The sequence below is a fragment of the Biomphalaria glabrata genome, chromosome 11 (assembly GCF_947242115.1).
Source record: "Biomphalaria glabrata chromosome 11, xgBioGlab47.1, whole genome shotgun sequence".
Taxonomy (NCBI): Eukaryota; Metazoa; Mollusca; class Gastropoda; family Planorbidae; genus Biomphalaria; species Biomphalaria glabrata.
This window is the reverse complement of record NC_074721.1, coordinates 4,870,993-4,887,007: the sequence shown is the minus strand read 5'-3', so window position 1 is coordinate 4,887,007 and position 16,015 is coordinate 4,870,993. Positions and strand designations below refer to the sequence as shown.

Below are 16,015 nucleotides of genomic sequence, written 5' to 3'. Positions count from 1 at the left end.
GTACGTATACATTTAAGACCAAAAATGGTACTAAATTATGCTTTCATTTTAAAATAATAATAATAACACCCCATCAGACGGGTGTTAGGCAGTGGTGTCACTAGGATGTGTGTCACCCGGTGCGGTCAGCTCGGGGTGTCCCCCCCCTCCCCCCCCCCCCACCTTTTAAGAAATCCTGTTGTTTTTTTTCGCTTGTTTGTTGAGCTTATAATTCCCTACGTTATTTATTGAACAACTATAAAATAAGTTCTGGAGGTCATGTTCATTGTGAGCTAGCAGGGCGCTTTCATCGGCATAAAGAAGCTCCATTATGACCATCTCCTTTGTTCTTGTATGGGATAGTAGACGCCGAAGATTGAACACATTGCCGTCAGAACGAAACCGGATGTAGATGCCTTCATGCAATCGCTGCCTCATTTGACACAGCGTTACGCCAAAGAGGATAGCGAATAGAGTAGGGGCAAGTACACAGCGCTGCTTCACTCCATTTTCTATTGGGAAGTGATCAGAAAGGGCACCATTGTGTACAGCGTACAGGTAAACGAATTTGCATACGCTGCCGCCTCTTTCGGTCTATATATAAACCTCGGGAAAACAGAAGTTATGTTCCAGAAGTCACCCAACGAAACATACTCAGCCCCAAGGATCACGGTAAACGGACAGCCCCTTAACGTGGTAGATCACTTCACATATCTAGGTAGTATAGTGTCAATGACGCCTCACTTTCAAGGGAAGTTGATAACCGTCTGGCCAGGGCTAGTAGCGCTTTTAGACGCCTTCAGTCGGGATACACATTTGAGACCAAAAGAAAATCTGCTGCCGAGGACAAACGCAGACGAAGAAAAGAAAATCTGTCTTGCTATCCTTGACTCACATTGTACCACACCATCCTTACTGTCTTGCTGTCCTGGACTCACATTGTACCACACCAAACTTACTGTCTTGCTGTCCTGGACTCACATTGTACCACACCATCCTTACTGTCTTGCTGTCGTAGACTCACATTGTACCACACCATCCTTACTGTCTTGCTATCCTAAACTCACATTGTACCACACCATCCTTACTGTCTTGCTGTCCTGGACTCAAATTGTACCACACCGTCCTTACTGCCTTGCTGTCCTGGACTCACATTGTACCACACCATTCTTACTGTCTTGCTGTCCTATACTCACATTGTACCACACCGTCCTTACTGTCTTGCTGTCCTGGACTCAAATTGTACCACACCGTCCTTACTGCCTTGCTGTCCTGGACTCACATTGTACCACACCATCCTTACTGTCTTGCTGTCCTGGACTCAAATTGTACCACACCGTCCTTACTGCCTTGCTGTCCTGGACTCACATTGTACCACACCATCCTTACTGTCTTGCTGTCCTATACTCACATTGTACCACGCCGTCCTTACTGTCTTGCTGTCCTGGACTCACATTGTACCACACCATCCTTACTGTCTTGCTGTCCTGGACTCACATTGTACCACACCATCCTTACTGTCTTGCTGTCCTGGACTCACATTGTATCACGCCATCCTAACTGTCTTGCTGTCCTGGACTCCTTTAGATTTGCTGTTGCCACTTACAAACATCAACCCAAACATAAATACACTCATAAAATGTCATCAACATTATTATTAATTTGTTAAAGTTTTATTTTTAAACAAAAGTAATAATTTTAACAAACACTATTTTTTTTTTACATTCGTAATTTATATTCAATACATGTATGCGTTTGTTTTCACTCTAAGGTCCTTGGGTAAGTTTTAACTATGATCTATATAAAAGGAGTCCTTGGGTAAAGATGTAGAACCTCCGATCTAGGCTCATAAACTAGTACTAGAGCAAAGATCAAGATATATAGGTATGTGATCTAGCTCTCTAGTTCAGAACGATCAAAAAGTCTTCGTAATCTTTTTTTGTTCTTCTTCACAAAGATCTGAATTGTCAGAATTTAATATAATATAGAATCTTAATCTAGATCTACTACTGATCTAGATCTAAAAGATCTGGATCTAACAGGTTTCTAGGTAAAATAAAAATAAGGTGACTAGATTCAAGCCGTCCCGACTAGGCGTGACACTCCCGCTTTAGACGACCATCTGTCACGCTTTTCATAAAATGTCCGGGCGGGACCCCTGGCACTGGCCCTGGCCCTGTCACAGTGTGACTGTCACTGTGTCACTGTCATTAAAAAAAATGATTTTAAAATCTTTTTTAATCTTCGAGTCGTTTTGACTAATGACTAAAGACCGTTTACTAAAGTAATACTTAAAAATACAGTAATGCCGTAATAGCGTAATTAGTAATACTAATATAAATATTATTTTAATCAATTACTTCAAAGTTACCACCTTGCCGCTTGATCCTTAGACTTAGATCTATTTTATGTTCACTGCTTTGTCACTTTGTGCTTAGCAAACTCGTGTTAGAGGCATGACGAACATCGAAGTTCATAACAGAGTTCCCGTTTGTAAAAAGGGCAAGACGAGAATTAATAACCACAGAAGTGGCAATGGTACTTTTGCTAGAGTAGATCTATAAAAAATAATTTAAATGTTGATCACAGTTTGAGTTGAGTTTCTGTCACACATGTGATTGTGGATATAACCAAACATCTCAATTAAAACCTCTTGGGCCTCATTAAGGTACTTCTCTCAAATATTTGTTCAGTAGATCAATTCGCAGTTTTCAATCAATGGAAATAACTTAAAAATATGTGACCTAAAATACACATGTCATCAAATTGGAGCATGTCCTTCCACCCAGAAAAATGTCAGTTATTAAGAGTAACAAAAACAACTTAAACAAATTAATTCCACTGATTTTATGGTAAACCAGTAACACAGACTAAAAAACGCAAAATACTTAGGTGTTATAATAAATGAAAAACTGTCATGGAATCCCCATATTGATGAAACTATTAAAAAAAATCAAAGTATTAGGGTTTATTAAAAGAAATTTCTATAAATCAAATAAGAACATAAAACTAAAATGTTATTTAACCTTGGTTAGGCCAATAATAGAATATGCATCCTCTGTTTAGGGACCCCTCAACTCAAGAAAACATTAAGAAACTAGAGCAGACACAAAATAGAGCAGTGAGATTCATAACAAACGAATATTCACATTTGACTAGAATAACACCTTTAGTAAAATCACTAAATTTAGAATAGAAGACTTAAAAAGTAAAGTAGCAATTGTACATAAAACATAATCGTCAAACACAAAAACAAAATTTAATAAAATTCTCAAAAAGACACAAAGATAAAGGCACATTCCTCTTTCCATATATGCTAGGACAAATTAGCACAAATGCACCCTCTTTCCTAGTGCTATTAGAGCGTGGAATGGGTTGCCTGAGCTAATCAGGAAAACCAGTGACTTGGCAGAATTTAGGTCATTGGTTAATATGCATGACTAAAAAGGACGTAATCATCTTCTATTTTGAAGTAACGTCTGTGTTATACAAAGTAAGAAGATAGGATGTGCAAGAACCAAATGTGAAACAATTGTTAATAATAAAGGTTTGGCCCCTATATAATAAGCAAAGTAAAGAGAAGCATTTAATGATGCCCAATTTTTGACAGCGTTCACTGATGCTTTGAGCCCACAGTAAAGAGACATTGTTTCCCCTGATGATACAATTCTGTGTTCAACCCATCTCTGGAAATCTTAAAAATAAAGCAAAATCATTGATTTAGAATATAGCAGAATTTTGGGCTATGAAAAGACCAGGTGGTTAGCTTTGAAGCATTCAATGGAGAGACTGTTAAATTATATCCTGATTTGAAACATATTTTTTTTCAAAGTTTTATAATTTGGATTTTGTCACCGGTTATTTTGATATCATTAATGTGGCTGTAGTTATGTTTGATGCTGTGCTACTATTGTCGGTTTATCAATGTAGGCGTGGTGGTGACATTGGGCTCATGTTATAAATCACAGAATAATGAAATGACGCTGGATGTAGCAGACACAAATAAGTTTAATATAACATATCTTTATATATATACATATCTTTATATGATTCCTTGGTGACACTTGAATTAATACTGCATCTGATTTATATACAATATCACTCTTTTTTTTCTTTTTTGCTTTAATCCTTTTGATTCCCAGTGGAGCAGCAACTGTACTTTGCCACTGGATTCTGTTCTGGGCAATTCCCATCAGCTATGTCAATGTCCATCATGACATCTTTGTCTGTTAGTCTACCGATCTTCTCCATGTTTTCTTTGGTCCTTCTGCCTTTCTCTTTCCCTATTAACTATTATCGTTCAGTGCTATGCACTGACAAATGCCACAACAAAAAAAGAGAAAGATGAATTTTAGTTTCCTTCTAACATTACAAGATTGTACATGCAGAAGAGATCTAAAAATTGTAATGGGTGACTTAAACCCCAAAGTAGGACAAGACAACATCACTCTACTCTACAATAATGACTGACTTCATCTCTCTCTCACCATCAAGATTCGTGTGATCATCAATTAAAAAAAAAGCTACTTTAAAATACACTTGATTCACACATTTGTACATTTTTACCATTGTTTTATTTTAGTTGTGCTGCTACTTTTGGAATAAAGACATACCAAAGAGAGAAGCTACCTACATATCAGAACCTCCATATGCTGGACAGATACTGGTCGGTGACCCTTGGGACACAAGCAACTACTATGTTGTAGAAAATCGTTATATTCATCAGCAGTGCTGTAACAGCGCTGTCAGGGACATTTACTGTCAGAGCTTCTTAACAATATATTTTGTACCTGAATGCTCTCCATTTGTTCCATTTGTACCAGGTAGGAAAACACAGAGATAAATATATCATTGTATTTTCTTTGTCATGAGCCTAAAAAAATAAACAATTTTGTTTCATTGATATAAAATGTACATTTTCGTTTTAATTAACAACCTATAGAGTAACATCAACTGGGTCTGCAGCTAGGGTGAGTGGGTTTTGTCATGTTATACAATTTAAGTGGAAGAAAATTGTATGACAAACCATGATCTCTATAATATTGTTCCATTGTAAATCCCTAGGGAGCATTAAAAAATATATATTAAGTACTATAAATGATTGTACATTTAAAATTTTAAAAAATTAAAATGTATAAGTGAAAACAAAATAAGTAGAGCATTAATTAAAAAAGTAAAATTCCCCTTTCAGACCTTGTGATCTGTTGGGCAGATGGATTAAGATCATCTGTTTCTTAAGCCAGAGTTCATGTGGCTAGCAAACCTGACCAACCCCGTTTACTTTCCCCATATTAATTTAGGTACACATAGTCATATGTTGCGTGGACTCAGGGGCACCCAAAAAATCCAGAAATTCAAAATCCCAGTCTTCACTGAGATCTGAACCCAGGACCCAACATTCAGACATCATGCGCTTAACCACTTAGCTACCGCGCTTCCCAGAGTATTAATTTAAAGTGTAATTTATAAAACTAAACATCCCATATCAATAAATAAAAAAGGCATTGATAAACTCAAGATCAAAGATGAATAAAGTTGCATGAACATGAAAGACCTTTAGTACAATTTGTGACAAGCAAAAGTATGTTTATGTAAAATCATTTATCTTTTATTTGAATGTCTAGCCATAGCAGTAGGCGATCCACATATAACTACTTTGGATGGATTAACTTATACTATGAATGGATGGGGAGAATACATTCTTTTGTATATACCACAAGAAAACTGCATGATTCAAGTAAGTACATATATGGATTATTAAATTCTGTCTTTGTAATGAACCTTTTTTTTTTTTTAGCGTGTACACTATTTTCAGTAGCCCCTGTAACTGCTCTTTTGACATGGTATTAATATTACACATAGGACTGGTCATCAAGATGTAAAAGTGTTTGTTAGCAATGTGTGTAATGTTGAAGAATGCTGGGTTTGTACATCCTGGAGCTACATGTAACATGGTATAGAAAGACTTTAGTCCATCTTTAGTAGATATTCAATAATAATATACTGCAACTTCTTGGTAGTTACATAGAGATAATCCAATTTGAAATATAATTACATCCGCAAAACGGCGGTATCAAATAAATCAAACATGCTATGTCCTTTAGAATACAAATAACATCTGCATCACAGCAGGTAACAGAATAACTTCAATAATATGTATCCAGCTCTAAGTACAGATAACAATTACTAAAATATGTGTACTGTGTTGTGCACGCATGAAGTTTTCTTTGCAGTTTGTGGTTTAGAATTTATATTAATTATTACCTTTTTTATGTTTAGGGTAGAACTGAAAGAGCAGAGGGAGCCAACGGTTCACTGACTAATGCCACAGTTTTCTCAGCTTTTGCTGCTAAAGAATCAAATTACTCAAGCTTTCAAGTTGAGTTGTCAAGATCAAAAACTTGTAAGACCAATGAAACTTTAAATTTTGTATTTATTTTTTGGTTCGGGCAATGAATTATTTTTTAACAATTTTAAATCACTATTTAACAGCTATGGTCATGTTAGCTGGTGGTATTGATATCACCAATGACTTTTATAAAGGAAGCCCAACTGGAATCATTGTGTCTACTGATTATCTTGGAGTGACAAGAGAAGACAACAATAACAAGACAATGGTTGTAGTTGCTTTCCCTTCAGGTATGTTATCATGGTTTATACTCAAATCTACTACACATTATTAACAGGGTATTTTTTAAAAATATTATTTATAATGCACCAGCACTATAATTTTTACTACGTCACACATATCAAGGCTTTAGAAATATAAATTTTTGGTCAATTATTTATCTTAATCTTGTTAATCTCTACATCTCTACTACAAAATTCAAAGCAATGCTGGACATCAAGCATGGATCCAACTGTGCTGCAGAGCTACCATAAGAAAAAAAGAAAATCCATACCAAAATACTTCTACTAATTATTTTCTCAAGGCTTTTTCCAGAAGTTAAGCCTGGATCTGTAAAGCTACCGAAAGAAAAAAACACAGAAAATCCTTACCAAAATACTTCTACTAATTATTTTCTCAAGGCTTTTTCCAGAAGCTAAGCCTGAATCTGCAGAGCTACCATAATTTCTTCCTTGGCTGACTCAGGCAACCCACAAAAAAAAAAAGAAAATTTATACCAAGATACCTCTACTAATTGTTTCTCAATTCTTTTTCTGGAAGTCCTGGTAGCGAAAAGCAGCATGGCTTTAGTATCAGTGAGGCTTCTCCTCAATGAATCTTACTAACCTGACAAGATTTATTTACCCAAAGCTCCAGGTCAAATTGGTACCAGATATCTGCTATACTTCTTCACCTGTTGGTTATGCTCTCTAGCCAGGGTTAAAGCCTCAGCTACATGAGCAGGCTATTACATAACTCGCATGTTAGCAATTCTTTTTGTTTTATCGTTTATAGGTGTTGTAATCAAAGTCTATGTAGCAAGCAAGAGTCTCCTAATTGAATTTAATGTTCCCAAAGATCTTCAGAATGTCACAAAAGGTTTGCTTGGGAACTTCAACGGGAACTTAAGTGATGAATTTATTTTGCCAGATGGAACTGTTTTGTCAGCTAACATAAGCGAAAGAGAAATTTACCATTTGTATGCCAAGTCTTGTAAGTATAGCATAATTGTAAATGTAATATATAACATTTCCTTAGTTAACATGATCACAGTTCGGTTTTGTTAATTGACATTACATACCAATAACTTAAATTTAATAAAATTTAATAGAGAAAATGTCTTTCAGTGTAGTAAACCAATGTTTTGTACAATCTATTTAAAACAATTATAAATTACCCAAGGAAATAAATGTCCCTAGGGTATTATTTGGAATAAATATTTTATGAACCAAATAAATGAAACCTGCCTTGCCTTTGATACACATAAAGCAATGTACAATTATTATTTAAAGTATTTCCAGACATCATCCTAAAACTAAAATAAAATGTTTATGTTATTTAACTTAATACAAATTTTAATTTAGTAATTGATTTCTGGCCTCTTAAAAAAAAAATTCAAAGAATCAGTTACTTGAACTTCATATCATACTTTTGTCCAAGTTAGTCTCACCTAATCCTTTGATGGACTGTATATGCCACAGATAAAGTGGTTGACTATACCCCAGAAAGTCTATACCACCAAAAAGTTTTTTTTTTTCAAAGAACAGCTGTAAACTAGTGTCACTTTATCCCTAGTTATATCCAAAGGTTCCTGTAAGTTTCAGACTGATTTAGAATTATGCAGGACTGATTAAATTGTATATGGTGTATGTGTAGTAGCTCGAGACCCAGAATTTAGCTGTCTGATATAATTCCCAACTCAAAATTGTGATTTTTATATTCATAAAGAAATCAGTTTTAGATATTGTATAAAAGGTGACTACTGTTTAAGACTTGGGCTTTACTATGAACTAAAGATACATTCTCATTCTAAATTTCATTCTCTTGAAATAATTGTAACTGTCATTAACTAAAAATGTTTTCTTTTAAGGGGAGGTAACTCCACAAACTAGTGTATTTACCTACATGCCTGGAGAGAGTACAGAAACCTACCAACATCCAGAGTTTGAACCATTCTACAGAGATGAAGCTGATCCTACTGCTGTGGCCAAGGCGAAAGCACTCTGTGGAGAAACTAATGATGCTTGTATATTTGATTATATTGTCACAGAAGATCAACACTTTGCAATGACTACCAAAGATGCTAAGGAAGAAATGGAAATTATCATTATAAGCCTAGGTGAATATTTTGAATAATTTTTTTAAAATGTAAATTTTAAACTTAAAATCAACTGTTATTTTAGAAATTTGAAAATTTAAAAAATTCATATCTGTAGTAAAAACCGAATCCCTATTTGAACTGAGTTGAGTTAGCTGAGTGCCATAAAGCAGCATGGAAACTTTCTTCCCAATTCCCCCCCCCCCCCCCCCCCCCCCATCCCCATGGCTCCACAAGATATTTAGGATTAGAGTGATCTGAGCATGATTGTAAAGTTGTACTATACAAAATTAGTTTAAAAAAAAATAAACTGCAATAATTCTTTTTTAATAGAGGTGAAAAATTAAAAACAAAAAGTTTTCTTTCTTAAATTTAAATACTATCTACCATGTTAAAAAAGAGATTAGTATGTACCTGAAATACAAAGGGAATAAAGACTACAGTCATTTGGATACTTTTTAAATGTGTTATAAAATATGTCATACAAGGGAATTCTTTTTGGCCCATTGTCTCTATAGACAGCAATGTTTGTCTTTATTTTTGTTTCTAATTTCATCTTCATGAAGAAAAAAGAACACATTTAAAAACAAGATAGCTAAAAGAATATTTATATTACACCTTTTGGGTTGGGTACTTTATTAATGTCAGTTGTGGAATCCCTGTATGCTAATTGAAGGATATTTTATGCCTAATAGTAGGCGTATATTGTTTATCTAAAGGAGTATTATTGTATGTACAAAATGATTTATTTTTCAATTTCTGCCTTCAAAGAAAACAGACTTGAGTTATTTTTTAAATCTATGAATGGATATTAGGACTTAATTTGTTTATGACACACACCTTTGATCTGAAAATGTGCTTTAAATATATACTCTTTATTTTATAATTATTTTGTTTTTATATTTATTCTGCATTTTATATTTATTCTGTATTTTATAGTTAGTCATGACCAACATTGGTAAATTGAGAATGCAACAATTCAACATTTTAATTTTTAAAGTGAAGTTTTCAATGAACAATGTTCTTGTCTTAACAGACAATACTCCACCAACAATCAAAGTCACAAATGGAAGCCTGGATGGTAATGGGTTCTGGTTTGTTCAAAATGGAACTCTTGCAACACTTCAAGTCATTGTTGATGATGCAGATGGAGACACTGTCAGCATAGACATTCTAGTCAACGCTACTGGACTCATTGTTAATAAAACTGGCTTTATTTCTTATTTACCGAATGTCAAGCAACCATTCTCTTTAAGGTAATGCACTTTTAAGACCCCACTAAAGCACATTTTTAGAATCATTTTGCAGAACTACTTTTTTGAATTTTTTTTTTCAAATCTGTAGATTGCGAGCAGTAGATTCCAAGGGCAGCTACTCTCCAGACCTGTATATCCCCCTCCTAGTTTGCCCACAATGCAACAGCCATGGTACTTGTGACACTAAGACTGTTAGAGAAGAATATGAAAATGGAAAATTTAAAGTTCTATCTTGTAGCTGTCATCCAGCATACACAGGTAGGACAAACATCCTGCTATTAGATTAAAACTTAACTTAGACATGGCTTCATCTTTTTTTTTTAGGGAATATTTTTTTTTGTATCATATTATTATATTGTTTGTAATATAAACCAAGCACTTATGACATAATGAGGAGGTAACTATTTTTAAGTAATTGTAAGGACAGGAGTGATTTTCATAAAGAAGATTATATAAGGCCTTGCAAAGTGTGTTAAGATGACACTTGCTCCAGAGTGACCAGCTTGACCACTAGACCTTGCTATGTGTTATGAGAACTATATATATTTTTGTTAGTCACTGGTCGTGTATCTTTTGGTACTCGGGAGAAATGTGCCCAGCTCTGGACCTCTTTGGGCTAAGTATATCTTTAATCATTATTGTATTTTGTATTTTTTGATTAATTAGTAGATATAACCTCAAATAATTTCCAGGCTGTGTATTTTAACCCTGACCCTGATGATTTTCATTCTGAGGTATTCACAAACATAAATTATTTTTTTTAGCTTTGTGTCTGTGATGGATTAAAATTTGTTTTCAACCATCAGATAGGCTTTCCCATATGGATGACTATAAGTGGGTTTCCCTGATGCTTATAACTCTTCAAGACCTTATTTTGGCTAAAAGTGACTGTGTTGGCCTGAAGCCTAGACCTTAAAGTGGCTAAAAGTGGCTATTTAGAGGCCTGAAGCCTAAAAGTGGTCATATGTTGACCTGAGGACTGTGACCTAAAAATTAGCTGTAGATCTACAATGTAGATATATTTTATGACAATATTTTTATCATAGCTTTAGAATTACAATGAAGATATATTTCAAAATATTTTAGTTTTCTGTTCAACTCTAAAAACTTAAGTTGATATGTATTTATTTAAAACTGAGAATATGTTTTCCAGGCAAGGACTGTGAGACAGAAGTGGATGGTTGTGCCATTCAGCCCTGTTTTAAAGGACAGACATGTACTGATCTAACAGCAGTTGAACAAGGAAATAGTACCATTGGCTACAAGTGTGGTCCTTGTCCTACTGGGTTTCAAGCATCTATGGGCACCTGCATAGGTGAGTAGTATTTCTTTAATATTTGTTTATATTGGGTCTCATCTTTATTACAAAAGGTGGAGCACCTGGTTGGTAGAGAATAAACTTTAAATGAATGAAGATAAAATAGAAATAATTAAAATTGGTACTTGACACAATAGTGGAGAGTACAGATTTAATAATCATCATGAGTGACCAAATTCCATTTATATGTATACTTCTCAACTCAACCTAGGGAAGATCTGCAAGCGTCTCTATTAATTTTGCAGCTGTGCAAATTAGGCCAAATTTGAAAACAGAGTGGCTTTGACAGCTGGTATGCCAAAGTTGCTAAGCTTCAGCAAATTCAGAACAACACTTACAAATAGTTCTACCCAAAACAAGATGAGATTTGGTTAGTGCTCTCTTGCACACACACTTCCTTTTAAATATAAGGTGGTCACCCTTTGTAAAAAAAAATAAAAATTATAGCTTGATTCTGTACATGGACCAAAGGTTTTGAATTTGCTTCCCACTGTGCTCAGAAAAACAATGTTCTTCACTAGTTGCAAAACATTAAGACCTACCTGTTCAAAACTTTTTAGATTTGCTTATCATTTTAACTCTTGTTTTTTTATGCCTGTATTTTGTTCTAATAGTGCCTTGAGAGGGCATTATGTTTGTTAACAGTGCTCTATAAATTAAATTATCATTATTATTATTATAGCAATAGAAATTAATTTTCCCTTGAAAAAAAAAGTAATTTTATACATAACAACATAAATGATAATAATTTGATTTCTTTTTGAAACAGATGTCAATGAATGTATTAGCAACAAGACCTGTGATCACTGGTGTCTGAATACTGAAGGCTCCTACAAGTGTAGCTGTAGAGTAGGTTACAGACTGGAAACAACAGATTTCAAAACTTGTAGAGGTATGTAGCACAGAACAAATCTAGTCAATCTCCTGTTTGTAGGGAAAATACATTAATTTGTATTTGATGTATTCATCTCAGATATCAATGAGTGTGAGGAGAGATCCTCCAACTGTCAACATAAGTGTACCAACACAGAAGGAAACTATACATGCACTTGTTATACAGGCTACACACTGGATCCAGATGGATACTCGTGTAATATAGGTAAGTGTTATAAACATTTTCTATAGCATACCCTCTTAACCATAAGGAACTCTTTATTTTTTAAATATTGTAGCACATTAAGTCTCAGACTTCTCCTATGTTATGGCACGATTAGGAATTAGTGTTTTGGAAATAGGGGAAGTTTTGACTTCAAGACAATGATGTGACTAGTAAAAAACAAGGCTAGGCTTTAGGAGGAGATAGCAAAATATCAGCCAATGTAAACAAACTTCTTTAGGACACATTAGAGAGAAGAAGCTTGTTATGAACCCAGAGAGTTAGCTGACATTATACGGTTGCTTTCATTGCTATTAATATTCTTGTACAACATTCAATATCAGCACCAACTAATTTAAATTCATTGTTCATCGTTTTGCTGGTTTTATTGGATTTGTTTGGCTTATCTGCAATAGACACAGCAGAAGCACCTAACACCTATTAACTTTCTTAAATGAAAATATTTCTTATTCCATGTTACTTTAGAAAAAACTAACAATACAAATATGGTCATATAATATTCCAGATTCCAGTATAAAACAAAGCTGCTATGACTGTATGCAAGTTTGTATCCCTGGAGAAAATATCACATGTGGTTGTAGACTTGGCTTTAAACTTGGCCCTACATCAATCAATGATTGCATAGGTATGTTTATGTTAAGATATTTTGAAGAGCAGTTTCACAGGTACACATAGTTTTGAGGCATTTACAAGTCAGAATCAAATTCCTAATATCTGCTAATTTTATTTCTTACATGAGTGTGACTAATGTGGAAATATGTTGAACCTATTTAAATAGCAACTAATTTAATTTAATAATAATACTCTATAGCATGAAAATTGTAATAAAATGCATTAATTTTGTAGATATTGATGAGTGCAAATATGGCAATCAGCCTTGTAGCCAGCAGTGCAACAATTTAGATGGTTCCTATGAATGCTCATGTTATACTGGGTACAAACTAGGACTAGATAAAGTCTCATGTTCAGGTAAATATGTCTCTACCTCTTTTTCACGTTACCATTAAATAGTACTATTGTTTTACATACAGATGTAGTAACATTTTTGTGAACAATCATGTTTCTTCAGTTCATTATGTTATTAAAGCTCATTATGTTACTAAAGTTTGTCTTCTGTGAAAAGTATATAAAGACTACAGCTCCGCCATCAATGATTGGCATTCTAATCTGCTGAAAGTAAAAAAAAAAATAAAAAATGAAACAATTCCTACTTGATGTACAAATAAAATTGGATCAGATCTGAATGAATTGGATTGGTTAAAGTTAGGGTTAGGGATAGACAATCCATTCCATTCTCTGATAGCACTAGGGAAGAAATAGTATTTGTACCAATTAGTCCTACTTCCTTTAGTATGGCAGTAAAATTCCTTAATCATTACACATCCCAGCTAATTGATCTCATAGTTTTAGTAGTTTTGTTAGTTATTAGGTTTTAACACACACACAAAATGTTTCTTTTATCTGCCAATGATATTGTTTTTTAAGGGATACATTGTATGTTTATTATTAGTTTTCAGAATTATTAGATGTAGCATATTTTAAATTTTTGTTTTTTTGATAGGCCTATTTATTATTTTTATGTTTTTAACTTCATTTATTTTGTATGTGTTAAAAAGTATTTTTATTATTTAGTCTTCTAGTACATTGTTTTTCTTTCATTGCTTATTTTATTGCATATATTTTAATGCTTTTATTTTAGAACTTATATTTTATTGCTTATATTTAAGTGCATATATTTACTTTTAGCTTGTGAAGCTCCTTACTATGGTAAGGATTGTGCCAGTACATGTCAATGTAATGGTCGAGGCTATTGTGACCCTGTCAGAGGCTGTGTCTGCAACAATAACTGGTCAGGAGCTAACTGTGAACTGGATGTGGATGAATGTCTATTGCCTACAACATGCAATCAAGGCTTCCTATGTTTTAATTCTTTAGGATCATATAAATGTGAATGTCCAGCAGGTTACAACATTGACAATATGATTTGTAAAGGTAAATAATTGTTTCTCTTTATATAATGAGTCAACAAAAATTGGGCATTTTACTTTTTTTCATGTGCTGGATCTATTTTTAATGGCATTATACTACCTTGCAAGCATTATTGTCATCATTGGCTTCTATCTGTGAAAAACGATTGCTCTTTGTTTCTCCTTTTGGTCCTTTGTAGGATTGAAGTCTTCTTTTGAAAAGTCCAAACATACTGTCCCTTGCACGTGGTTACATAGATCATTATCATTTTTGGCTTAATTCATCTCCATGCTTTGATAGGTCGGTGAACCCTTGTCCATGTTCTAGATCATTCATCTCCATCACATAATTTCTGCTGGTTACTTGATCCTCTGATCTTTTTATCAAAGAGTTTGGAAAAGTTTTACTTTAAATTTACAAATTTAAAAAAAAAATATTATTCAATATGAGATAAAGTGAAAGGAGATTTAATGACCAGAAGACTTAGTCAAATCACTTGAGGTGCAGGTTTACATTTTGAGTTTAGGCCTGAAATGTGTGAAATATGAGCCAATTAGACTGTGACACCTCATGTGCTGTCAGACATTGCTGGCTTTGACTCAGCCCTTAAACCATTTTTCCTCTTATCATTTGGATTGTGTGATTGTGTCTCTATCAGAAATTAGGACTCTATCCCCCTCATTTAGTTAGCGTCATGGTTTATGCAAACAGTCTACACATTCCACAGTACATTATTCTCTTTTTAAAATAATCATTGCGTCATTATGAATTGCTGCTTGCATGTTATTTGTTTTTTTGTGTGTGTACTGAAATTGTGTTAATAGAAAATGTTATCTAAAATGCACATTGTTTTTCTTGTATAAAGTAATCTGTTGTTATATTCTAAAACTATGACGCTATAAACTTATTATACCTAGTAGTTGTGAAACTCTTTTATGTCATTCATTTAATTGAGGTTTTTTTTTCTGCACTTCTACTTTGGAATAACGGATCACAATTTTAAGTCAGTCTGAATGATCTCAGCCCAGTACATTGATTTGTGCATTATTTTACATTGTCTTTAACTATTGCCATGACTCTGTTTTACTTACCAGATGTAAATGAGTGTTCGGATCCAACAGTTAACATTACCTGTGACTTGAGCCTAGAAGTCTGTAGGAACAACATTGGAAGCTATAGCTGTGACTGTAAACAAGGATATTCCAGAAATCAATTTCAAGTCTGTGTTGGTAAGTTTAAAAAGTATTACATGAGCCACTGGTCATATTTAAATTTGATCTTGTTTTTTTAACATCCCATGATGATTCCTCAGATATTGATGAGTGCAGTGCTGACATAGATAAATGTGAACAGGTCTGTGAGAACAAGGCAGGAAGCTACAATTGTCTGTGTTCATCTGGCTTTGTATTATCTGATGACAGGAGAACTTGTGTTTTAGGTAAGTAAACATTCATTACTTTCTGATTATTTATAATAACTAATGCTTTACATTGGACTAAAGGTCAGTTATCTTTTATGACTGGGTGCTGCTTGATTTCTTCAGTCCTGCAAGAAAACCAAAAAACGAAATAACTTTGTCTGGACTTTTTAATTATAAATAAAATCATACAGTTGTAATTATCATACATATCATATGTATTGCCAATTATTTATCATGAAAAAGTTTATTGAA

At 33.8% G+C, this 16,015-nt stretch overlaps 1 protein-coding gene across 1 annotated transcript in view; it reads left to right on the top strand.

Moving 5' to 3' along the window:
* LOC106063491 (uncharacterized) overlaps nt 1-16,015 on the top strand; it is a 98,090-nt gene that overhangs the window by 63,471 nt on the left and 18,604 nt on the right. Inside the window, exons 24-39 of the mRNA XM_056045465.1 lie at nt 4,562-4,802; nt 5,604-5,716; nt 6,259-6,382; nt 6,472-6,618; nt 7,382-7,579; nt 8,457-8,705; nt 9,721-9,940; nt 10,029-10,198; nt 11,094-11,255; nt 12,028-12,150; nt 12,232-12,357; nt 12,881-13,000; nt 13,222-13,344; nt 14,122-14,367; nt 15,438-15,572; nt 15,656-15,781. Of these exons, the coding sequence (XP_055901440.1) occupies nt 4,562-4,802; nt 5,604-5,716; nt 6,259-6,382; nt 6,472-6,618; nt 7,382-7,579; nt 8,457-8,705; nt 9,721-9,940; nt 10,029-10,198; nt 11,094-11,255; nt 12,028-12,150; nt 12,232-12,357; nt 12,881-13,000; nt 13,222-13,344; nt 14,122-14,367; nt 15,438-15,572; nt 15,656-15,781 (2,623 nt within the window). The remainder of the gene's footprint in view (nt 1-4,561; nt 4,803-5,603; nt 5,717-6,258; nt 6,383-6,471; nt 6,619-7,381; nt 7,580-8,456; nt 8,706-9,720; nt 9,941-10,028; nt 10,199-11,093; nt 11,256-12,027; nt 12,151-12,231; nt 12,358-12,880; nt 13,001-13,221; nt 13,345-14,121; nt 14,368-15,437; nt 15,573-15,655; nt 15,782-16,015) is intronic.